The sequence below is a fragment of the Myxine glutinosa genome, chromosome 5 (assembly GCF_964187855.1).
Source record: "Myxine glutinosa chromosome 5, kmMyxGlut1.1, whole genome shotgun sequence".
NCBI classification, from domain to species: Eukaryota; Metazoa; Chordata; class Myxini; order Myxiniformes; family Myxinidae; genus Myxine; species Myxine glutinosa.
The window spans coordinates 39088627-39110212 of record NC_136265.1 but is presented as its reverse complement, the minus strand read 5'-3'; the positions used below and the strand labels follow the sequence as shown (position 1 = coordinate 39110212).

The following is a 21586-nucleotide window of genomic DNA, read 5'->3' as shown; positions in this document are numbered from 1 at the left end:
TTTGGTTAGTAAGCAGCACATCATGAGTTGAGCACCGACCTTGTACATATTCCATTACTTCCTCCTTAATCTCCCTCTTAGTTTCTGTCCGTCCCTTCTTAATTTCACTCACCTCTTCTTCCACTTCTTCTAATTTTTGCTTCACCTCTTTTATTTCCCGGTGCGTCTCCTCAAGTTCGTCCTCTAAGGCTACCGTGACCGTCTCTATGTGCATCCTCACCTGCCGGTCCTTTGTCTCCATTACTTCTGTCACCTCGTCCAACCTCATTGTCAGCCCCTCACGTACCATCTGACATTGCCTCTGTGTCGCTATTGTCATTTTTAATTTCTTTTTGTGTCGCCTTTAACCCTCCTAGTACCGCAGTGTTCCTTTGAACCTGCTCCACTAACTCCGCTTGTCCCTCTGTCAGCTGTTCCACCTCCTCCGTCAGATCTTCTATTCCCCCTTGTAACCTCGCCGTATTATTTCTCACCTCTTTCTCCATACGCTTCTCACCTCGCTTTACCTCCTCGCGTAGCCCCGAACCCTCCTCACTTACACCTCGTCGTATCCCCTCTTTCACCTCCTCCATCTCTTTTGTAGATGCCACCCTCATCTGTCCCAATTCATCCCTCTGAGCATCCAGTTTACTTTCTAACCCGATTTTCACCTCCTCTATCTGCTTCCCCATTCGTTTGATTTCCCGGGCAGATTGTTCCCCTACTTCCCGCAATTTGTCTTCCATCCTATTTTCTAACCCCATTAACCCATTTTTCACCTCTTTTATCCCGTTGTCTAACCCCTCAAAATTATTGTCTAACTTCCCAAATTTCTTGTCTAACCCCTCAAAATTATTGTCTAACTTCCCAAATTTCTTGTCTAACCCCTCAAAATTATTGTCTAACTTCCCAAATTTCTTGTCTAACCCCTCACTGGTACTCCTCGCTTCGTCCCTCATTGCCCCCAATTGGCCCTCCAATCGCTCACTATTCTTGTCCATAAGGGCCTTCATTTGGATCATAAAGAGATTCCAATCCACCAGTGGCGCTGCTACGGTCGCGGGCGCGGCTAAATTTGGCGCCACAATAACCATGTGCGCGAGACCGCCATTTTGTGCACCTGATACACCCTCAACCACCTCATTGCTCTCCTCCTCCCTTTCTTCCCCTAAGTCCTGGGTTACCCCTAACCCGTCTATCTCCCCCACCGACATCCGATCGCCTTGATTGTCCATGGCGCGATCTCAAAATTCGGGTTTTATAAAACTAAATTTCGGCACTTTATAATTTTGACCAAATTTTTTTTTCCTAGATGTTTTTTTTTTAAATTTGGTTCGGGCCTCGAATCCCACTCCTCGTCACCAATTGTTACGGACGCGGTTAAGATGTTACTTTGGGCCGAGCGGATGGTCAACCGCGACCGTTACAGGATCCCCGATTGGCGCGACTCCCCCAACGTTGACCAGATCGCACCACAGATATTCAATTTGGAAACCTCTAAAGTGACCGAAAGAGAAGGAAGAGAGAAGAAGACAGAGTACGGAGGAATAACAGGATTTATTATACACACAAGCAAAAAGAAGGAGCGATCAAAGTTATTTACAAGCAATGGATGGAAGAAGCAGTCACACAGTGAATCGTTAGCTTATACTAGTCAATTTACTTAACCCCAGGACAACGATTAGGACAGACGACGTTCACACTTACACGGGGGATATTGCAGGCAGGTATGGCTTGAGGATGGATGGTTGTTTTGGGAGGCAATGCAGGGTCCAGCGTGGATTGCTGCCTGGCGCGTCCTTTTCGTGGCCTGCGGCCCCTTAGCTGCAGCGCAGCTGGTCGCACGATGGCTCGCACACACCTGCTCGTTCAGGCATCTTCCTTCTCCCCAGCACGAGCGACAGCAAGCAAGAGGATGGGGTCAGAGCAAGAGAGGCAAGAGCAAGAGGACGGGGTCAGAGCAAGAGGACGGGGTCAGAGCAAGAGGACGGGGTCAGAGCAAGAGGGCGGGGTCAGAGCAAGAGAGTGGAGTGCGTCCCGCGGCGGCTTATATTGGTTTCCTCACCGAACCTTCGCGCACTTTCTCGGGGGTTCCCGCTCCGCCCTCTCTTAGCCAAACCCCTTGTTCTGGGTTGGATGAGCGGGGCCGACTTACTCCTCCCCCCTATGACGAGGGGGGCGACTCGTCTTCTCTAGCCACTCCCCTTATACGTAATGGCCGCAAATGGCGAAAACCGGTCAGCAGCTGCAGGTAAGGCGCCGTCACGTTGCACAGCAGTTCAGTACTGCAATAAACGGTTGCTGTGAAAGCTCAAGTGGGGGAATCCCTGGCACTTGAGCTGCCATGGATCATCGGAGGGGCCTACGCTTTATTTCGTTTGATGCAATGCAGAGTCAATCTAGTGGGAAACACATATTTAGCCTACATAGAATAAGGAAATAAACTATTTAAAAAGATATATCGTGGCCTGTGTGTAAGTTTCATGGAATTAACTAGGAGGACGGCTGCGACCATTATTTACATTACGAGGGTGTTACACACAACAAAACCATACTTTTCACATTCGTTACACTTTCTCCAAAATTGTTACACTTCTCAAAACCGTTACACTTCTCAAATTCGTTACAATATATATATGAATATCTACCATATAAAGCACAATGTGTGTTTGTGTATTTGTTTGTGTGATGTCTGTCCCCCTTTGTAAGGGGAGGTTTTAAAGGCTTTGAGTAGCTCTTTAGAAGGGATTTGAGTGGGGGTTTTATGAGCATTCTTTGAACACAACTATGTGTCCACCGGTTAAGAGACCTAAAAGACTCCGAGGAGCCAAAATACCCCAATAACCTAGAAGACCAAAAGACCCCGAGGATCCCAAACGACCCTTGAGGACCCAATGGTCACCAAAGACCCCAAATAACCCAAATACAGTCGGATCCGACTATTCGCGGGTTCCGTGTATTTGCCGGTGATAAAATGCGACCAGTTTCTCTATTCGCAGAAAAATGTCCCGCAAATTCACGGTTTTTTTTCCTATTCGCTGCCGTGTTCCACAAAAGCGCGGGGTATTTTTTCCTATTCGCGGCCATGTTCCACAAAATCGCGGGGTTTTTTCCTATCCGCGGCCATGTTCCGCGAATTCACGGTTTTTCAGGGGCGCAAAATATTTTTTTCATGACCTTTTAGCTTGACAGGTTTTAGCTTGTACAGGCACAGGTATCTTACTATAATTCACCAAATGTCCATCCGTCTGTCTGTCTGTCCATTCGAAGGCACCGCAAAAACAGCTGAACCGATCGCAACGCTATTTTGGGTGGATAATCCTGGGATCTCCAGGAGTAAAATAGGCTATTTAGCTTTTCCAATTTCAGCTTTGGTCTCCAGCATTCTCAGGTTTGGTCTCCCGCATAACATTCGCGTTTGCATAACGTTCATTGTGACGATGTTTTCATTGTGACGATGTTGTTTTCCCGGGTGTCGCACAAACGGCTGCACCGATCGCTGCACGGCTGCACCGATCGGACTTGGGGGACCTCGGACAAAGACCTTTTATAAGGACACGGGTTGAATCCCTGCTTCAGAGAATTCCAACCCCCTCCCCGCCATCACGGCCATCTCTGCAACTCACAATCCCACGAGATATGCGGAAAGGACGACCTAAAACCAATATAAGCATCATTAAACATCATTCGTATATAAACATAATTAAAAGTAGATAATGACCTCGGCCAAAGTTCAAACGACGTTTAATCTCTACATGAGAGAATTCCACATAGCTATTTGGGCAGTGTATACACTAAGATCGCTGTCTCCATCGATCTTGCCAAGGCCGTAACACCTATCGGCTCAAAATCCTTTTAACTGTTGATTTGGTAGTTTTTACAATGAAGGAAACACATATCGGGAGTACATACGACATCGGGAGTACTAACTGCATGCGTCTTCAGTATCAAGCTTAAATCTCTCATGGCGGATCTGAAAAGCGGAATGCTTGGAGAAGTGGTGGGCTACTTCGGCATGAAGGAGGATCAGAAACGTGGACTCCCACACTGCCACATCATGCTGATACTTGCTCCCGCATTATGTTATTTTCCCAGGTGCCGCAAAAACGGCTGCACTGATCGAGATTTAACGGATGTTTATATAAATCGTTTAAAAGAAAAAAAGCCTTCAATTTCTCATATTTAGCCTTTTCATTTGGGTCTCCCAATTGAAGCCGCGCCCGTAGGGCGGGTGCCGTTGCTAGTTTAGAAAACCCATCTTTCACCAGCCATGCATAAAGCAGCTGGACATACGCAAAAAAACATCTACGAGCCGCATGCATGACCTGCTTATACATTCACTTTATTTTTATATTTATATATATATATGTATAGGGTGTGTTGCCTGGTGTTGGCTTAGCGGTTAGGGTGTCGGCTTGGGATCCTAGGATCCTGGGTTTGAATCCCGGTCAATCGCTGAATTAACACCAGGGGGGTTGACTCAATGACTCAGCCTGTCATCCTTCCGAGGTCGGCAAATTGAGTACCAGTTCACTGGTAATTCCCTGTGTGTCGCAAAAGGCGACTAACAGGGTTGGTGGCAGGAAGGACATCTGGCCATAAAACATTGCTTAAAAAAAGGGGACCCATGATGCCCGAAAAAGGCCAACCCCTGCTCTGCGGGGAAAGATGGCCTCTAAGGGTGGCTTATATATATATATATATATATATTGTATACAGAATCGAGGCTGGTGTAAGAGCTACCACATTGAACATGAAAACATGCACAGACACATAAAACATACAATGAAGGGAGCGGCAGACAAGAGGGGGAGAGAGGAAGGCACACAAGCACAACATGGAGAACAAGGATGTCGGTAGATCTGTGGAAGGGGGAAGCCTGGGGAGGAGGGAGGGTACACGGTATAAAGCAAATGAACACTACTAGGAATTTCACGACTAGGAATTTCAGGAAAGAAGTTGGGGATTGAAAGAGGCAGATTTGGGGTGTTTTAACGGGGGTAGAAAAGATCAAGGTTTTCGATGAGGGAAGATAAGAGATGGTGGTGAACAGCTGCTTTAAAGACCTAGAGGGAGGAGTGGGATTGAAGAAAGTGTGGAGGTTTGTTCCAGAGGTGGGAGAAAAGAGGAATGAAAGAGTGAAGGTGGGCAGAGAGTCTTGATTTTGGCAGTTTCACCAGAAGAGGGTTGTTGGCAGATCTTGTGCGTCCTGCAGGAAGATTTGGGGGACAGAGCACAGACAGTGCAGGGGGAGCAAGGCCGGAGAGGAGTCGGTAGAAGACAGAAAGACCACCTACCTGCCTGCGGTGAGAGAGAGAGAGAGAGAAAGGCCCTCAGAATCAGCTTCATCGTGAGAGATTCCAATGATTGAACCTCCTTTAGAGGCCATTTTTCCCCGCAGAGCAGGGGTTGGCCTTTTTCGGGCACTGTGGTCCCCTTTTTGAAGCAATGTTTTATGGTCAGATGCCCTTCCTGCTGCCAACCCTGTAAGTCGCCTCTTGCGACACACAAGGAATTACCAGCAAGCTGGTACTCAATTTGCAGACCTCGGAAGGATGACAGGCTGAGTCAACCCCCCTGGCATTAATTCAGCAATCAACTGGGATTCTAACCCAGGATCCTAGGATTCCAAGCCAGCACCCTAACCACTAAGCCAACACCAGGCTCCAGAGATTCCAATGATTCTGAGTTCTGAATGATCACACTGCTGTGTGATTTGTGTTTTCATGGCTTTTGTGGCCGCGAATTTTAGCCGGACTATAATCGAGAGCTTCGCGGGATGTTCCGCTAACTACGAAAACAACTCAACCCCGCGAATTATAGTATGCAAACGCTTCATCAAATATATTATTGAAATTAGCAGACAGGCTCAATACCGCATCATCCAATAACATCCCCCACAAAAAGTTAGGGGATTCACCCCTCCCGCAGCTACTCACAATGCTTGCAATCCTACATATACAGACTGTGTCCTCAATCTCAATCATTGTTCTCGTCCCATTGCTTTGACCTGTGTTTTTGCCTCGCTCTGCTCATCGTTCAGTCATGGCTTCCAAGTGCAAGACCAGTGCCGGAGATGCATCGAATACCACGAGGCAGAAGAAAGTGATGAGCCTCAGCAACAAATTGGAGCTGCTCGACCGGCTTTCGAGAGGAGAGAGTGTGGCCTCTGTGGGCAGGCATTATGGCATCAATGAATCTACCGTTCTCTACATACGGGAGAAGGATAAGGCGATTCATGACAGTATTTCAGGGAGCGCTGTATCGAATATGAAGCTGGTCACCCATGTCCGGGATGTCCACATGGAAAGGGTGGAAAAGGCTCTCAGCATATGGATCGAGGACAACACACAAAATAGTATGCATTTACTGATGTCATTACGAGTCGTCGGGGGCGGAGTCCAATCTCCATTCGGGGATGCTCGGATGACGTCGTTCCCTTGCTGATCGGCAAATGTGCTGGGTGTTGGTTAGCCCTGGCGGCGTTGTGAGCGAATGAGTCCATTTAGAGTGCGATCGTTGTTTTACTGAGCCTTTGATTTCCTGGCTGGCCAAATGTAAGAAGAATATGAGGGGAAAACCACAGGGAGGCAATCACGTACAGGTGAATTTAACCTTACAGACCCTATAATTAATTAGCCCAACTCCACTCCTCCGTGTGGAGACACCTATACGATCTTACCTGGACAATCAGCCTAACTTAATTTACATTGAGGTGGTTTCGCGGCATACGGAGCATTCCAAACGTATTAAATTATATTTATATATAATTCGTCAAAGATATATATATACATATATAGATATATATATATATATATATATATATATATATATATATATATATATATATATATATATATATAGATATATATATATATATATATATACAGTGGAACCTTGACTTACGAGTTTAATTCGTTCTGTGACCGAGCTCGTAACTCAATTTGCTCGTTTCTCAAATTAAATTTCCCCATTAAAATGCATTGAAATGCTATTAATCCGTTCCAGCCCGCCAAAAACCACACCAATTTTTTTTAGATATACAGTATATATAAAAATATCTCGCGCTTTATATTTCACCTGTATGCAGCATACAAGTTGGCAGGATGGCCTGGACTGGAGGTACGCACACTTGACTCTAAACTGTCCAGCCTGGGTTTGAATCCCGACCCAGCTATAACCTGTCATGGGTGAATCACAGGCAGGGTGATTCATCAATGTGTGTACCGCTAAACTGGGCGCCCCGTTTGCGTCCCATTAGTTGTTGGATGTTAAGGATCTCACCGTGTTTTCCACAAAGAGAAGGCGAGCTATCGCCGGCACTCTGAACAAGTTGTGGCCTGGCATGCTCTTCTCCTCTGCCGTTATATACGTCCTCCTCGGCATCTTTTTCCAGAAGAGCCCTGTCTCGTCACAGTTGAAGATTTGCTGGGGGATGTATCGTTCGGCTTCTATCAGTTCGGCAAAAGTTATAATACAATCTTCAGCTGCCTTCACATCTGCCTCACCAAGTCGACAACACGCACACCTCGCTCATGTTTTTCGACGATTGCGTGTTTTATATCCAAGCACATCATCCTCTTCTTCTTCTCAGTACTGCCCTTGGCACTCAATTTCTTAGGACCCATGGTTAAAACTAAGAAAGTTTCCAAAATAACCAAAATGCGAAAACAAAGCAGCAGCGATATACGGCAGAGATACTTGCACGGCAAGATAACCACGTGACCGGAACCCACCTGGTGGCGGGTAGCGTAAGCTCCAAAATAACCAACATGCGAAAACAAAGCAGCAGCGATATACGGCAGAGATACTTGCACGGCAAGATAACCACGTGACCGGAACCCACCTGGTGGCGGGTGGCGTAAACTCAAAATAACCAAAATGCGAAAACAAAGCAGCAGCGATATACGGCAGAGATACTTGCACGGCAAGATAACCACGTGACCGGAACCCACCTGGTGGCGGGTAGCGTAAGCTCCAAAATAACCAACATGCGAAAACAAAGCAGCAGCGATATACGGCAGAGATACTTGCACGGCAAGATAACCACGTGACCGGAACCCACCTGGTGGCGGATGGCGTAAACTCAAAATAACCAAAATGCGAAAACAAAGCAGCAGCGATATACGGCAGAGATACTTGCACGGCAAGATAACCACGTGACCGGAACCCACTTGGTGGCGGGTGGCGTAAGCTCGTAACTCAGATCTCGGCTCGCATCTCAAAGCAATAAACCGCCCGAGTGACGGCTCGTATCTCGGAAAACTCGTAAGTTGGTGCACTCGCAAGTCAAGGTTCCACTGTATATGTATATATATATATATATATATATATATATATATATATATATATATATACATATATATATATTGTCTCATTCACCGGGGGATTACGGTCACGGTATGATGCACTGGTGACAGTGGTACCTCTGGGCATGTAATGCTCTACAAGTGGGCCTCGTCTCTCCCAGAAGAGCGTCAGCATCACTTTTCCAGCGGACTGCTGTGTGCGGAATTTTTTGGGCTTCGGTGAAGTTCAATGGCGCCACTCTTTGCTTGCCCTCCTCATTTCTGGCTGAAAGTAGTAGATGCAGCTTTCATCCCCAGTCACCACCCGCTGTAAGAAAGCTTCACCTTCTGTTTCGTAACGTCGCAGAAGTTCCTCACATGCGTCCACTCACCGTTCTTTTAGTTTGGGTGTGGGTTGTCTAAGCACCCACCTTGCAGACACTTTGCGGAACCCCAGTATGTTGTGAATGATATGGTGTGCTGAACCATGACTAATGTTCAATTAGGAGACCACTTCATCCAGCGTAATGCGACGGTTTTCCCTTAGCACGCGCTCAACTCCGACAACCATTTCTGGTGTGTCGGCTGTGTGAGGCCAGCCCAAGCAAACAGCGACTCCCACACTGGACACTCCACTTTTAAACTTCCTGTCCCAGTCATACACCTGCTGCAGCGATAAACATGCGTCACCATATTGCTTCATTCTGCGATGGATTTTACTGGGATTCACACCCTCACTTCCCAAGAAACGGATGACAGAATGTTGCTCCTCCCTGGTGCATGCTTCCTAGGGATCCGCCATCTTGGAAATGCTTTTCTGACATCATACGCTCAATGTTACCAGATCTAAAACAGGCAAAACATGACTCTTACCAATGGATATAATATATGTCGTCTACAACTACACACATTACATTCTCGAATATATATCGCGATTTTAAGGTTACTTATTGACTGGCCCGTGTGTGTGTGTGTGTGTGTGTGTGCGTGTGTGTGTGTGTGTGTGTGTGTGTGTGTGTGTGTGTGTATGTATATATATATATATATATATATATATATATATATATATATATTTATATATATATATATATATATATATATATACAGTGCATATCAAAAAAAAGGTAATCCGAATTCCAGAGGTTAATATGCAAAGGATATTAATTTTGACAATTTACATGTGGTTTACTAATTAAGAGGAGATCTTCAGCTTTCCATTGATACCTTCCATGCATCATTGCTGTCACACATGACCGAGTACATGTTCATTGAAAATGACAAGTTCAAATCGCATTTTTACAAGTTTGGCTAATCGATGCAAGACATTTTTAAATGGACGCATTACTTGTCGACTGCCAAGTTGATTATGTAAAATTGTTAAGCTGGTCTGGTAATCGTCGGTTGTGTCATCCTTTGTTTAAGATTGGTATTTAAGATGGGCCTACAGTGTATGGGTTTAGAGACAGTCTGAGTCATTGAAAATATGGTTCAACTTACGACTGAACAGCGGACCTTCGTGGTTACAACCTTTCACCAAACTGGAAGTTTGCAGCGAACTCGTCATGCGTTCAGGGAACGTTTCCCAGAACGGGAGCCTCCAGCAGCCAAAACCATCTGGGCAAATGTTAGAAAATACCAAGGGCATGGCACTAGCCTCAACCGCAACAAGGAGAATTCTGGTAGGAGGTGCACTGAGCGATCAGAAATTAACATTGCAGCAGTAAGGCAGCAAGTTTTGGAGCATCCTTGTGATACCAGCGCACGACGAAATGGGACGGGATTGCCTTAGGCAACATTCAACCGAATCACAAGACTGGACCTCCACCAACATCCATATCGGATTCACATCCGGCATCAACTTACGCCAGGGGATTTTGCCAGGAGGCTGGTGCTTGTCAGATGGTTGATAGCACGTTGCGAAGCAGATGTCAATTTCCTGCGGTATCTCGTTATCGGCGACGAAGCTTTCACCATGGACGGCAAGGTCAATACCAATAATGTTCTTGAATATGCACCGACAGGCCAAACCCTGGAATTTAATTTTGACACCAACATGAATGGACAAAAGTGGACTGTTTGGTTGGCACTTTGTGGAAGTGGTCAGGTGATTGGACCATTTTTCTTTCAAAGGAATGTCAATGGTAACAGGTATCTGCAGATGATCAATGATGAAGTTTTTCCTGCAGCTGGAGGAGAACTTTGAGCAACAGGTTCGTGGTGTCTTCAGATGTCTCTGGTGGGCCCAAGACGGCGCCCCAGCACATCGTCTTATCGCTGTCCGAGATCGACTGAGGGAACTCTTTGGAGACCGAGTCATCGCCCTCAACCATGCAGTGGAAAGGCCGCCAAGATCACCTGACCTCACACCATGTGATTATTTCCTTTGGGGACATTTAAAGAACAAGGTGTTCGTAACTCCTCCCCGTGATCTTGACGAATTGCAGGGCCGTATTCGACATGAAGTGGATGCTTTGCGCAATGACTCGGCTATGGTGAGATGAGCAGTTCAGGGCATGCTCCGCCGCTGTGAGCTTTGTGTTGAAAGGGGAGGTGGACATGTTGAAGATGTGGGTGCATAAAGGCCAATCATTCCTGAGAAAAGTTCACATCTGACGTTCATTTTGCACCAATTATCCTGACTTGCATCGATTAGCCAAACTTGTAAAAATGCGATTTGAACTTGTCATTTTCAATGAACATGTACTCGGTCATGTGTGACAGCAATGATGCATGGAAGGTATCAATGGAAAGCTGAGGATCTCCTCTTAACTAGTAAACCACATGTAAATTGTCAAAATAAATAACCTTTGCATATTAACCTCTGGAATTCGGATTACCTTTTTTTTGATACGCATTGTATATATAGATATATACATATGTATATATACACTATACAATCATGTGAAAAAGTAAGTACACCCCATGTATGTAAAGTTTTGACGATTTCAACATATTTCACCATACAGCTATTTGATCTTCATTTCAACAATATTGATAGATCAAGGTGATATAATATAACAAACATCATGAAACATTTACATTTTGTAGTCCATTGTATAATTTAAATAAACATAAATGCAAATTTCGCATGTGGAAAAAGTAAGTACACCCCATGGAATGTTTTTTAAATCTTTTTAACTTATGTGGACATATCAATATTTGATCTTCATTTAAACAGTATCTGTACATAAAGGTGATCGAATTGAACAAAAAAACAATGAAAAATTGACTTTGCAATAATTTATTCAACAAAAAATTTACAGAGATGCCATTTCCTTCTGCTGAAAAAGTAAGTACACCCTTGGCTCTAATAGATGGTATTGCCCCCTTTGGCAGAAAGAACCTCAACTGGCGTTTCTTATAACTGTCTAGCAGTCTCTGACACCGACTGGGAGAAATTTTTGCCCACTCCTCCATGCAGAATTCTTTCAGCTGTGCGATGTTTGAGGGGTTTCTTGCATGCACAGCTCGTTTCAAATACCCCCACAACATCTCGATGGGATTTAGATCCGGGCTTTGACTTGGCCATTCCAGAACCCTCCATTTCTTTCTTTTCTGCCATTCCTTGGTGGATTTACTGGTATGTTTAGGGTCATTGTCATGGTGCAAGGTCCACCTTCGGTTGACCTTCAACTTTCCGACAGATGGCCTCACATTTTCCTCAAGCACCCTCTGGTACAATGAAGAATTTTCGTGGATTCTATGATGGTGAGCTGTCCAGGCCCTGATGCAGCAAAGCTGCCACAAACCATAATATTTCCACCACCATGCTTTACAGTTGGCATCAGGTTCTTGTGGTCAAATGCTGTCTTTGGTTTTCGCAAAACATGTCTTCTGGTACTGTGGCCAAATAGCTCCACCTTTGACTCATCTGTCCAGAGCACATTGTTCCAGAAGTGCTGGTCTTTGCCTAGGTGTTCATTGGCAAACTTTAGTCTTGCCCTGATGTTCTTTCTGGACAGCAACGTTTTCCTCCTGGCACACCTCCTATGTAGATCAAATTTGTGCAGCCTCTTTCTAATGGTAAACTCGTGCACTTTGACATCAACAGTGGCAAGAGCTACCTGTAGGTCCTGTGATGACATTCTGGGGTTCTTAGAGACTTCTTTCAGCATCTTGCGGTCTGCTGTCGGGCTGAACTTGCTGGGGCGGCCTGGCCTGAACAAGTTGGCAGTTGTTTGGAATCTTCTCCACTTGTAGATGATCTTCCGGACAGTCGAATGATTGATTTCAAATTGTTTGGAGATCTTTTTAAATCCCTTCCCAGACTCGTAGGGCCCAGACTCGTTTCCCAGACTCCCAGACTCGTTTCCTATAACCATATATAACCTTCTTTCTGAAGGCCTCAGTGAGCTCTTTTTATCTAGGCATGGTGACGCCGCATTCTTCAACAACAAAGAGCAAACCAAACTAAATGTCTGAGGTTTAAATAAGACAGGTTCCGCCAAGATCCTCACTAACGATGTTCTAATCATTTGCACCTGAGCTGGTGCACCTGATTCTAATTTTAGGTATTTGAAGTAGTGATAAATGTAGGGGTGTACTTACTTTTTCCACATGCGAAATTTGCATTTATGTTTATTTAAATTATACAATGATTTGCAAAATGTGTAAATGTTTCATGATATTTGTTATATTATATCACCTTCATCTATCAATATTGTTGAAATGAAGATCAAATAGCTGTATGTTGAAATATGTTGAAAAAGTCAAAATTCACGTGACTGTATATTGTTACGTTTATGGGTGGGTAGGCAATGAAATACCTTAGGGCCAGGTAGGATTGTATAGGTAAAGGGCTCTTTAGTGTACATACAGTAAGTCAGGCCGGATGTCGCATAAGGTTCTATATTTGTCCCCATGGTGAGGGGTGGGGCTATGTTAATTAAGTAGGGGTTAAGGGTAAATATGTAAATGCCTCTGTGATTTTTCCTTTGTTCCTTATGACACACACCACACCAGCCATGCACTCTGGACCTGTACTAAAAAGACCATATAAAGTAACCGGAACCAGGACATTCAAATGCCGCTGAGGCCACCAGCCGAATCATCATCAGGGACAGCGGGAGGGGCCATGGCGCCCCACCCCGAGGGGTGGTTATTGGAGCATGCACGGACGTCATCACTGACGTTGGAGACCGGGGAACAAAAAGACTGTGTCCCGGCATTTTCTTTCTCTTGGCTTTTGGGTTTGACAAAAGGCGGTCACAGTTCGTGCTCTTGGCTCTGACGTTGTGGAGGTGATCGCGGGCAGATGCATTCTTTATCTTGGTCTGGGCGATTGGTGCGAAGGGACGCATCCTTTCCCTGGTGCATTGGTGCTGACTTTGTGGCGGCTGTGTGCACTTGAGAGACCTCCGTGCTTTGTGGAGCATGGGACGAGGACGGAACGAGGCCTTTTATTGTTGCATTTTAATTCTGTGTCGGTTTGATTTGATTAGTGTTGTTTGAGGATGCTCCAGTGGAATCCATGCAGGTAAGAGCCTTGGTACACACCCCCACTGCTCGTGCATACAAAGAAGATCCGCCATTGTTGACTGAACGTCTCGGAGTTTACGCTCGATCAGCTATTCGCCCCCAGGGGTGTTCACCCCCAAGAACACGACAACATATATATAGATATATATATATATATATATATATATATATATATATATATATATATATATATATATATATATATATATATATACTGTATATATGTTGTTATGTCGGTGGGGTAGTGGGATATATAGATTTAGGTAGATCTGCATAGGTTGGTGCTTCATCTGTCGTGATAGGGAATCTTGATGTAATAAGTTCTGTAGCCCGAATGTCGGTTTAAGCTTGTGTCTTCGTCCCCGCCACAAGGGGATGGGGCTTGTTAACTAGCATAGGGATTATGCTAATTCCATTGTACGTCGTCCCCTCTGTGATCATTCTGTGGTCCCGTATGGCAATGCACTAATAGACAGTAGATAGATCCATTAGTGCACTCACTAATTAAATCCCCCTCCGCCACAAGACGATACAACTGACCGGAAGAGCAGACAGCAAATGGCCGCGCAGTGGTACACCATGGTGATGAAACATCGATCAGGCAGGCTGAGGCCACGCCCACCTCGGGATTAATTAACACCACAGTGCAAAACGCTCAGCCAATGGGAAGAACGGACACTAGAAGAACATTCGAGAGGTCGAGAAGCGAGGCAGGGATTGGAGAAATAGAGGGCCTACGTCACGAGGAGATTGACAAACCGACGATCGAGCCGACATCTTCTCCTCTCATCCCTGGATCCATCCTGCCCGGACCTCTGTCTCGACCTTTCTTCTTGCCCTTGTTCGTCTGCCCTTGCCTCACCCTGCTCATTTGGTCCCTTCACCTTCGACCCTCTCGCCACGAACGTTGGGTGCATCGGAGGGCCGTGCCGAATCCGAGAGGATTGCACGGCTGGTGAAGCGGGTTGCACGCCCGCTCGCTCCCTTGGTGCGAGAGGTTTTATTGGGGCCTGGTGAACGGGGGTGCATCGAGGCCTTTCTTCCCACCGACCGGAGCTACGTCTGACGACGCCATCGAGCCAGACGGACCTCACATCCAGACAGATAAGCCAGCACAAATGCGCACACATCGATTTATTTTATTCATCCTTCCATTGTCTTGTATTTGAAGTCTGTGAGTGGGATCCCAACCTAGGGGGTTTAGTTTTTACCGTTGCGTCCTTTATTATCGGGTACCGTTTAATAAATATTTATTTTTGTACATAATTCCGTTTTTGTTCGTGAGTTACTTTCCACAGGGTGAAGACGCTGGCGCGCGTGGACCGTGAGGTAAATCTCGCCACTTCTTCTTCCCCTTTCCTCCTTCCTCCTGCGCGTGTACAGCAAATCCGCCATTGATCGTCACCTCATTAAGATCGATTGCCATTCGCGATTTCCCTGGTCTTAACCGAGGGGGAGCCGCGCGACAATATATACAGTGCATTCAGAAAGTATTCAGACCCCTTCACTTTTTTCACATTTTGTTATGTTGCAGCCATATGCTGGAATCGTTTAAATTCATTTTTCCCTCATCAATCTACACTCAATACCCCATAATGACAAAGAGAAAACAGGATTTTAGAAAGTTTTGCAAATTTATTAAAAAGAAAAAAGTGAAATATCACATTGACATAAGTATTCAGACCCTTTGCTATGACACTTGAAATTTAGTTCAGGTGCCTCCCATTTCTCTTGATCATCTTCGAGATGTTTCTACACCTTGATTGGAGTCCACCTGTGGTAAATACAATTGATTGGACATGATTTGGAAAGGCACACACCTGTCTATATAAGGTCTCACAGCTGACAATGCATAATGCATATCAGAGCAAAAACCAAGCCATGAGGTCGAAGGAACTGTCTGCAGAGCTCAGAGACAGGATTGTGTCGATGCACAGATCTGGGGAAGCCTACAAAAAAATCTCTGCTGCATTGAAGGTTCCCAACAGCACAGTGGCCTCCATAATTCTTAAATGGTAGAAGTTTGGACCAACCAGGACTCTTCCCAGAGCTGGCCGCCCGGCCAAACTGAGCAATCGGGGGGAGAAGGGCCTTGGTAAGAGAGGTGACCAAGAACCCGCTGGTCACTCTGGCTGAGCTCCAGATATCCTGTGTAGAGATGGGAGAAACTTCCAGGAGGACAGGTTGTGTGTGTGTGACAAGGAAGAAACGATTCAATTTTGGTGACGATCCGGATCCGGCTCGTATAATATTTTAAATGATTCTTCACTATTGAGTGATGTGGCCAACCATGCGGAGGTATGCTCTCTACTGAGTAACGTTCTAGTTTCTGTATTGTTTCGGTGACTGTTGGAGAATCGAGTAAAGTCGAATCGCAAACTGCAGTGCATTATTGAAGAGACATATATTGTGAAATTTGGGCCCTTTATTCTTGTTCAGAATGGGTTGGATGGGAATAAAGGGTGTGGGGTTCCAATTTTTTACTTTTTCCCAGGGCCCCAGAATCACTAAGACCAACCTTGTCTGAGAACAAAGGAGTTAAGAGTTAAAGCGATAGTATGGCAGGGGTCTTTCACTCAAAGGGTAGTTAATACATGGAATGGTCTCCCTGGAGAGGTAGTGGCAGCAGAAACAGAAGATACGTTTAAATTTGGAGTGGAAAGGTACCGAGAAGCATTTGGAGACACAGGGGTGTTGGGTGACTTGGCAGGAATGGTAGGTAACCTGAGTATGGATTTTCTCTCTGTTTGCTCATTTCTCAGGTTACAACTGTGTGTGTGTGTGTGTGTGTGTGTGTGTGTGTGTGTGTGTGTGTGTGTGTGTTTGTGTGTGGTGTGTGTGTGTGTTCCGATGTTGACACCTTCACACCGACATGGAGACGAATAATCGAAACCTCTGGCTCCGAGCAAACCCATCGGGATGAAACACACAGGAGTGAGACCAATGCAAGTGAACTTTACCCACTCACCACGAACATCGCCCCTCCCTGAAAGTGCAAGGAAGCTTCAATCAAATTATTTTATCAGATCATGAGCAGGTGCACATTGAACTGCAGCTCGGTTTTCGTGTTTTATGAATATTACTCCCTTCTCTTGTTTGCACGTCTCGCAGCGTGTGCGTGTCGTTCCGAAGGTCGATCGGTCTACGTCGCCAAGTTCAGGTCCTCACGGTAGAGATACTATAAAAAAGCTCACGTCTCAGTGTGTTCGTTGGCGCTCTACTTGGGAGTCAATCCTGCAACCCATCGTTGACATCTGACAGATTATTGAAATGGCGTTTGCTGGCAGGTGGCAACTGGAATCACACGAGAACTATCCGGAATTCGCGCGGAAAATCGGTAAGTTCATAATTGGAGGAATGTGAACCTGTCTGGTTTGACATTAAGTTTGTGTAAGATAAATCATTAATCCCTTTTTTTTGTATACAAGATCAAGGCTCATGGGAGAGCTCGATCACTGAACGGATCAGGAGGCAACAGGGCAAAAGCAACAATAGAGAGAGAGGGGATGGAGGGAAACACCAAACACCAACATCAGGGGTGAAGCACAAACTAGAGGGAGACTTGGACAAATGAGGGATGTGGGGAGCGAAGAGGGGTAGGGGAGGACAAGACGAAAACAGAAGCAAACTCTCAGGAAGGAAAAACTGGGAATTTGGAAGGGATTTGCATTGGGGGGGGGGGGAGGGGCAGGGGGTATTAACAAGAGTAGAAAAGATCATTATTATACATTTATTAATTACTTATTTATTTCCTTTCTCATCTGGGCAATATCTCAGGCACCTTTTGAGCTAGAAAACTGATATTTGGACACGACAAAGACCAAGTGAATTGGCTGTAAAGGATATTTTTGTTTTACGAGTACATCCACTCACTGCAGGAGCGGCAGGGGGAGTCATGTTGTTATGCTTGTTATTATTTCCAATTACTAGGGCATGCCCGTACTATATCTATATCTAAAATTATATCCCCCCCTCTATTTACATGAAATGGTTTGGTTCATGAAATGTTTTGGTCCATTCGCAACGCCAAAGCGAACGGCGAACGCTTTACATGAAATGGTTTGGTGCATGAAATGTTTTGGTTCATTCGCAACGCCAAAGCGAACGGCGAACGGCTTGCGAGTACAGTGACAATCCCCCCCCCCCCCCCCCCCCCTCTATTTAGATGAAATGGTTTTTATTAGTTTTAAAACATAGTTTAACGCCAACATAGCGGCAACATAGTTTGCAAACGTGAAATAAATGAATACGCTCTCAAATGTGCCATCCGAGGCAGAGTGTGTCCGCCACGTTCGGCACACGCGATAGCTCGCTGCTCTCTGATTGGTTGAATCGTTTTTTGGACATAGCTCGGTAAGTAATTGTCCGATTAATATGAAACCTTGAAAAGGCACATCCTCGGGTCCCCAGCAATATACCTGGCAAGTTTAAAGTATATCGGACCCGTGGTTGTCGAGAAACAGCGGTCACAGACAAACGTACAAACAAACACACAGAGATTACTGGAATTATAGATAGATTATTATTTTTCCAATACGTTAGATCAGGTCATTGAAAGGATGAGAACATGCATGATATTATTATAACATGTCAGATCAGGTCATTTATAGTTTCATTAATGGAATACTGCATTAATAAATTATAAAAGTTACATTAATAAATAATATGTTACATTCAATGGAATACTGTTCTCCCCTATGGGCTGGTACTCCTGCCTCACACCTAGCTCGTCTTCACGCTGTTGAAACCAAAGCTTTCAGAATCATTCGAATCTCCTGTGATGAAGCTAACTCCGAGGGCCTCTCTCTCTCTCACCGCAGGCAGGTTGGTGGTCTTTCTGTCTTCTACCGACTCCTCTCCGGCCTTGCTCCCCCAGCTCTGTCTGTCCCCCAAATATTCCTACAGGTCGCACAAGATCTGCCAACAACCCTATTCTGGTTAAACTGCCAAAATCAAGACTCTCTGCTCACATTCACTCTTTCATTCCTCTTTTCTCCCACCTCTGGAACAAACCTCCACACTCTCTTCAATCCCACTCCTCCCTCCAGGTCTCCAAAGCAACTGTTCACCACCATCTCTTGTCTTCCCCCATCCAAAACCTTGATCTTTTCTACCCCCGTTAAAACACCCCAAATCTGCCTCTTTCAATCCCCAACTTCTTTCCTGAAATTCCTAGTCGTGAAATTCCGAGTAGTGTTCATTTGCTTTATACCGTGTACCCTCCCTCCTCCCCAGGCTTCCCCCTTCCACAGATCTACCGACGTCCTTGTTCTCCACTGTTGTGCTTGTGTGCCTCCCTCTCTCCCCCTCTTGTCTACCGCTCCCCTTATTATATGTTTTATGTGTCTGTTTGTTTGTTTTTGTCATTAATGTTGGCTTTTACACGAGCTTCGAACTTGTTTGTGACCGATGACATCATTTTATTTTTTCTCCACTAATTTATTCCTAGATTATGCTCGAGAAATTTCATCTTGATCGGATGAAGTTTTGTACTTGTCAAATTATGACGTCATAACGGAGGCACCTATCACATCATCATTAACAGATGTTATTCCACATGGAGAGTTCTTTACAACGAGCCAGGTCTCAATTTTTTCGATGCAGCACTTTCAGAGATATAGAGGTGCAAATGTTTTCGGTTTTTCCAAGATGGCTGCCGAACCACGTGACCGACGACGTCATCATTATTTTTTTTTCTCCACCAATTTATCCTACATGACGCTCAAGCAATTTCATCTTGATAGGATGAAGTTTTGTACTTGTCGAATTATGACGTCATAATGGAGGCACCTATGACATCATCATTGACATATTTTATTCCCCTTATTAGAGGTTTCGTTATGCATATTAACTGAAGAATATATTTATCAATTCCGTATGACCGTATTCCTCCAGGTATCTCAGAAGAGCTCATCGAGAAGTCGAAGGATGCCAAACCGATCAATGAAATCCAGCAAAATGGGACAACGTTTACCCTAACAACGCAATACCCCCAAAGGATCAGCACGAACACCATCACTTTGGATAAACCATGCGAGATTGACCTCCCAACGGGGAAAAAGGGCATTGTAAGTTTCACACCATCTCACCCTGAAAAGCATTTCCTGAGCCCGATGTCTAAACTTAACAGTTACCTGCGCTAATTTGAACCCACCTGTTCGTTGAACTACCTGAGTCTGTTGTCTTGAGCCTTTCTCTCGAATATTTAAAGTCTCCTGTCAGCAGACGCCTCATTGGCTCATACATTTCTACCTGAGCTTATGTGCACCTGCTGAGAACCTGTTCCAAGAAACATACAGTCTGTATTTTTTCAGGTAACTGTCACTAAACAAGGAGATCAGGTGGTGTGCAAGATGGATGGCGTCCACATGACATTAGAGATCATCGGTGGGAAACTGCACGAGGTGAGTTTTGTTCAAGCTATGACGGCCGAGATACTCGGTCTGTCCCATTCTCAGACTTCCACCGCAATGGCTCACCTGGATGACTGGGATTCGGCAGGTGACACTTTCCTGTGCACCTGGACCCAATACAATCCGTTACATGTTCAAATGTGAAAGTTTAGTTGTGGTATTAAGTTGCATGAAACGACCTTATGTGCAGCCTCATCATTGATGTTATCGGGTAGTCTTCTTCCTTATTGAGTCTTCTGCGAGTCAAGAGTCACGGGACAAACTAGAACCACACTCGGTAGAGAGCATACCTCCACCAGGCTGAACGGTTTACGTTTTTTTTTTTGTATACAAGATCGAGGCTCGTGTAAGAGCAAACATTAATCACAAAAAGACAAACTGACACGTAAAACATATGATAAAGGGAGCGGGAGAACAAGATTGGGAGAGAGAGCGAAGCACACAAGTACAACATTTGAGAGCAGGGACATCGGGAGATCTGTGGGAGGGAGAGGGCTTGGGGGGAGGAGGCGTGGGAAGGGGAATGGGGTGTGAGAAGTATAAAACACATGGACACTGCTAGGACTTCCAGGAAAGAAGTCGGAATTTCAAAAAAGTGGATGTGGGGTGAATTAACGGGGGTAGAAAAGATCAAGGTTTTGGATTGGGGAAGATAAGCGATGGTGGTGAACAGCTGTTTTAAATACCTGGAGGGAGGAGTGAGATTGAAGGGAGTGGGGGAGTAGGTTCCAGAGGTGGGAGAAAAGAGGAATGAAGGAGTGAAGGTGAATAGAGAGCCTAGATTTTGACAGTTTAACCAGAAGAGAGTTGCTGGCAGATCTTGTGCGTCCTGTATGAATATTTGGGGGACAGAGCACAGAGAGAGCTGGGGGAGCAAGGCCGGAGAGGAGTCGGTAGAAGACGGAAATACCACAACCTGCCTGCGGCGAGTGAGTGAAAGGCCCTCGGAGTTAGCTTCCTCGGAAAGGCCCTTAGAGTTAGTTATTTTGTATTCCAAACATAGGCCGGATGTGGATCTGGATCTCAAAAATGTAATCGACTTGTTCATTTCACCTTACCAACTCATCCACCAAGTTTTGTTATAATCCAATGCCACATAACGTGGAATAATTTTTGCCGTTAAAGAAAGAAGCAGCAGATTCTAAATATATTATATCAAGTTTGCTGGATTTTCACGTTAACCATAAACCTGTATGTTTGTTGTTTCAGGTTATCCAGTTGGATGACATGGTCTACAAAAGAACATGCAAGAGAGTTTGATCAAAAATGTCGCAAATGGTTCAATATATGCTCAAAATTTACATTAAATCCCGTGGACTTGAATTAGCACCTTTTGATCCTTCAAGGCGTAACATCTATCTCACCAAACACACCTGTATCCTTCAGTCGTCAAGTCTGCATAGAAAATAATAAATGAAGTCTGCTCTA

The 21586-nt window shown here is 45.1% G+C and overlaps 1 protein-coding gene across 1 annotated transcript; it reads left to right on the top strand.

Annotated features, from left to right (window-relative positions):
• Positions 1–16769: 16769 nt before the first annotated feature.
• LOC144892250 (gastrotropin-like) lies at positions 16770–21586 on the top strand. The gene is made up of 4 exons (XM_078777911.1): positions 16770–17082; positions 19641–19813; positions 20060–20149; positions 21368–21586. The coding sequence occupies exons 1-4, from the start codon at positions 17016–17018 to the stop codon at positions 21416–21418; spliced, it is 381 nt and encodes a 126-aa protein (XP_078634037.1). The 5' UTR covers positions 16770–17015; the 3' UTR covers positions 21419–21586.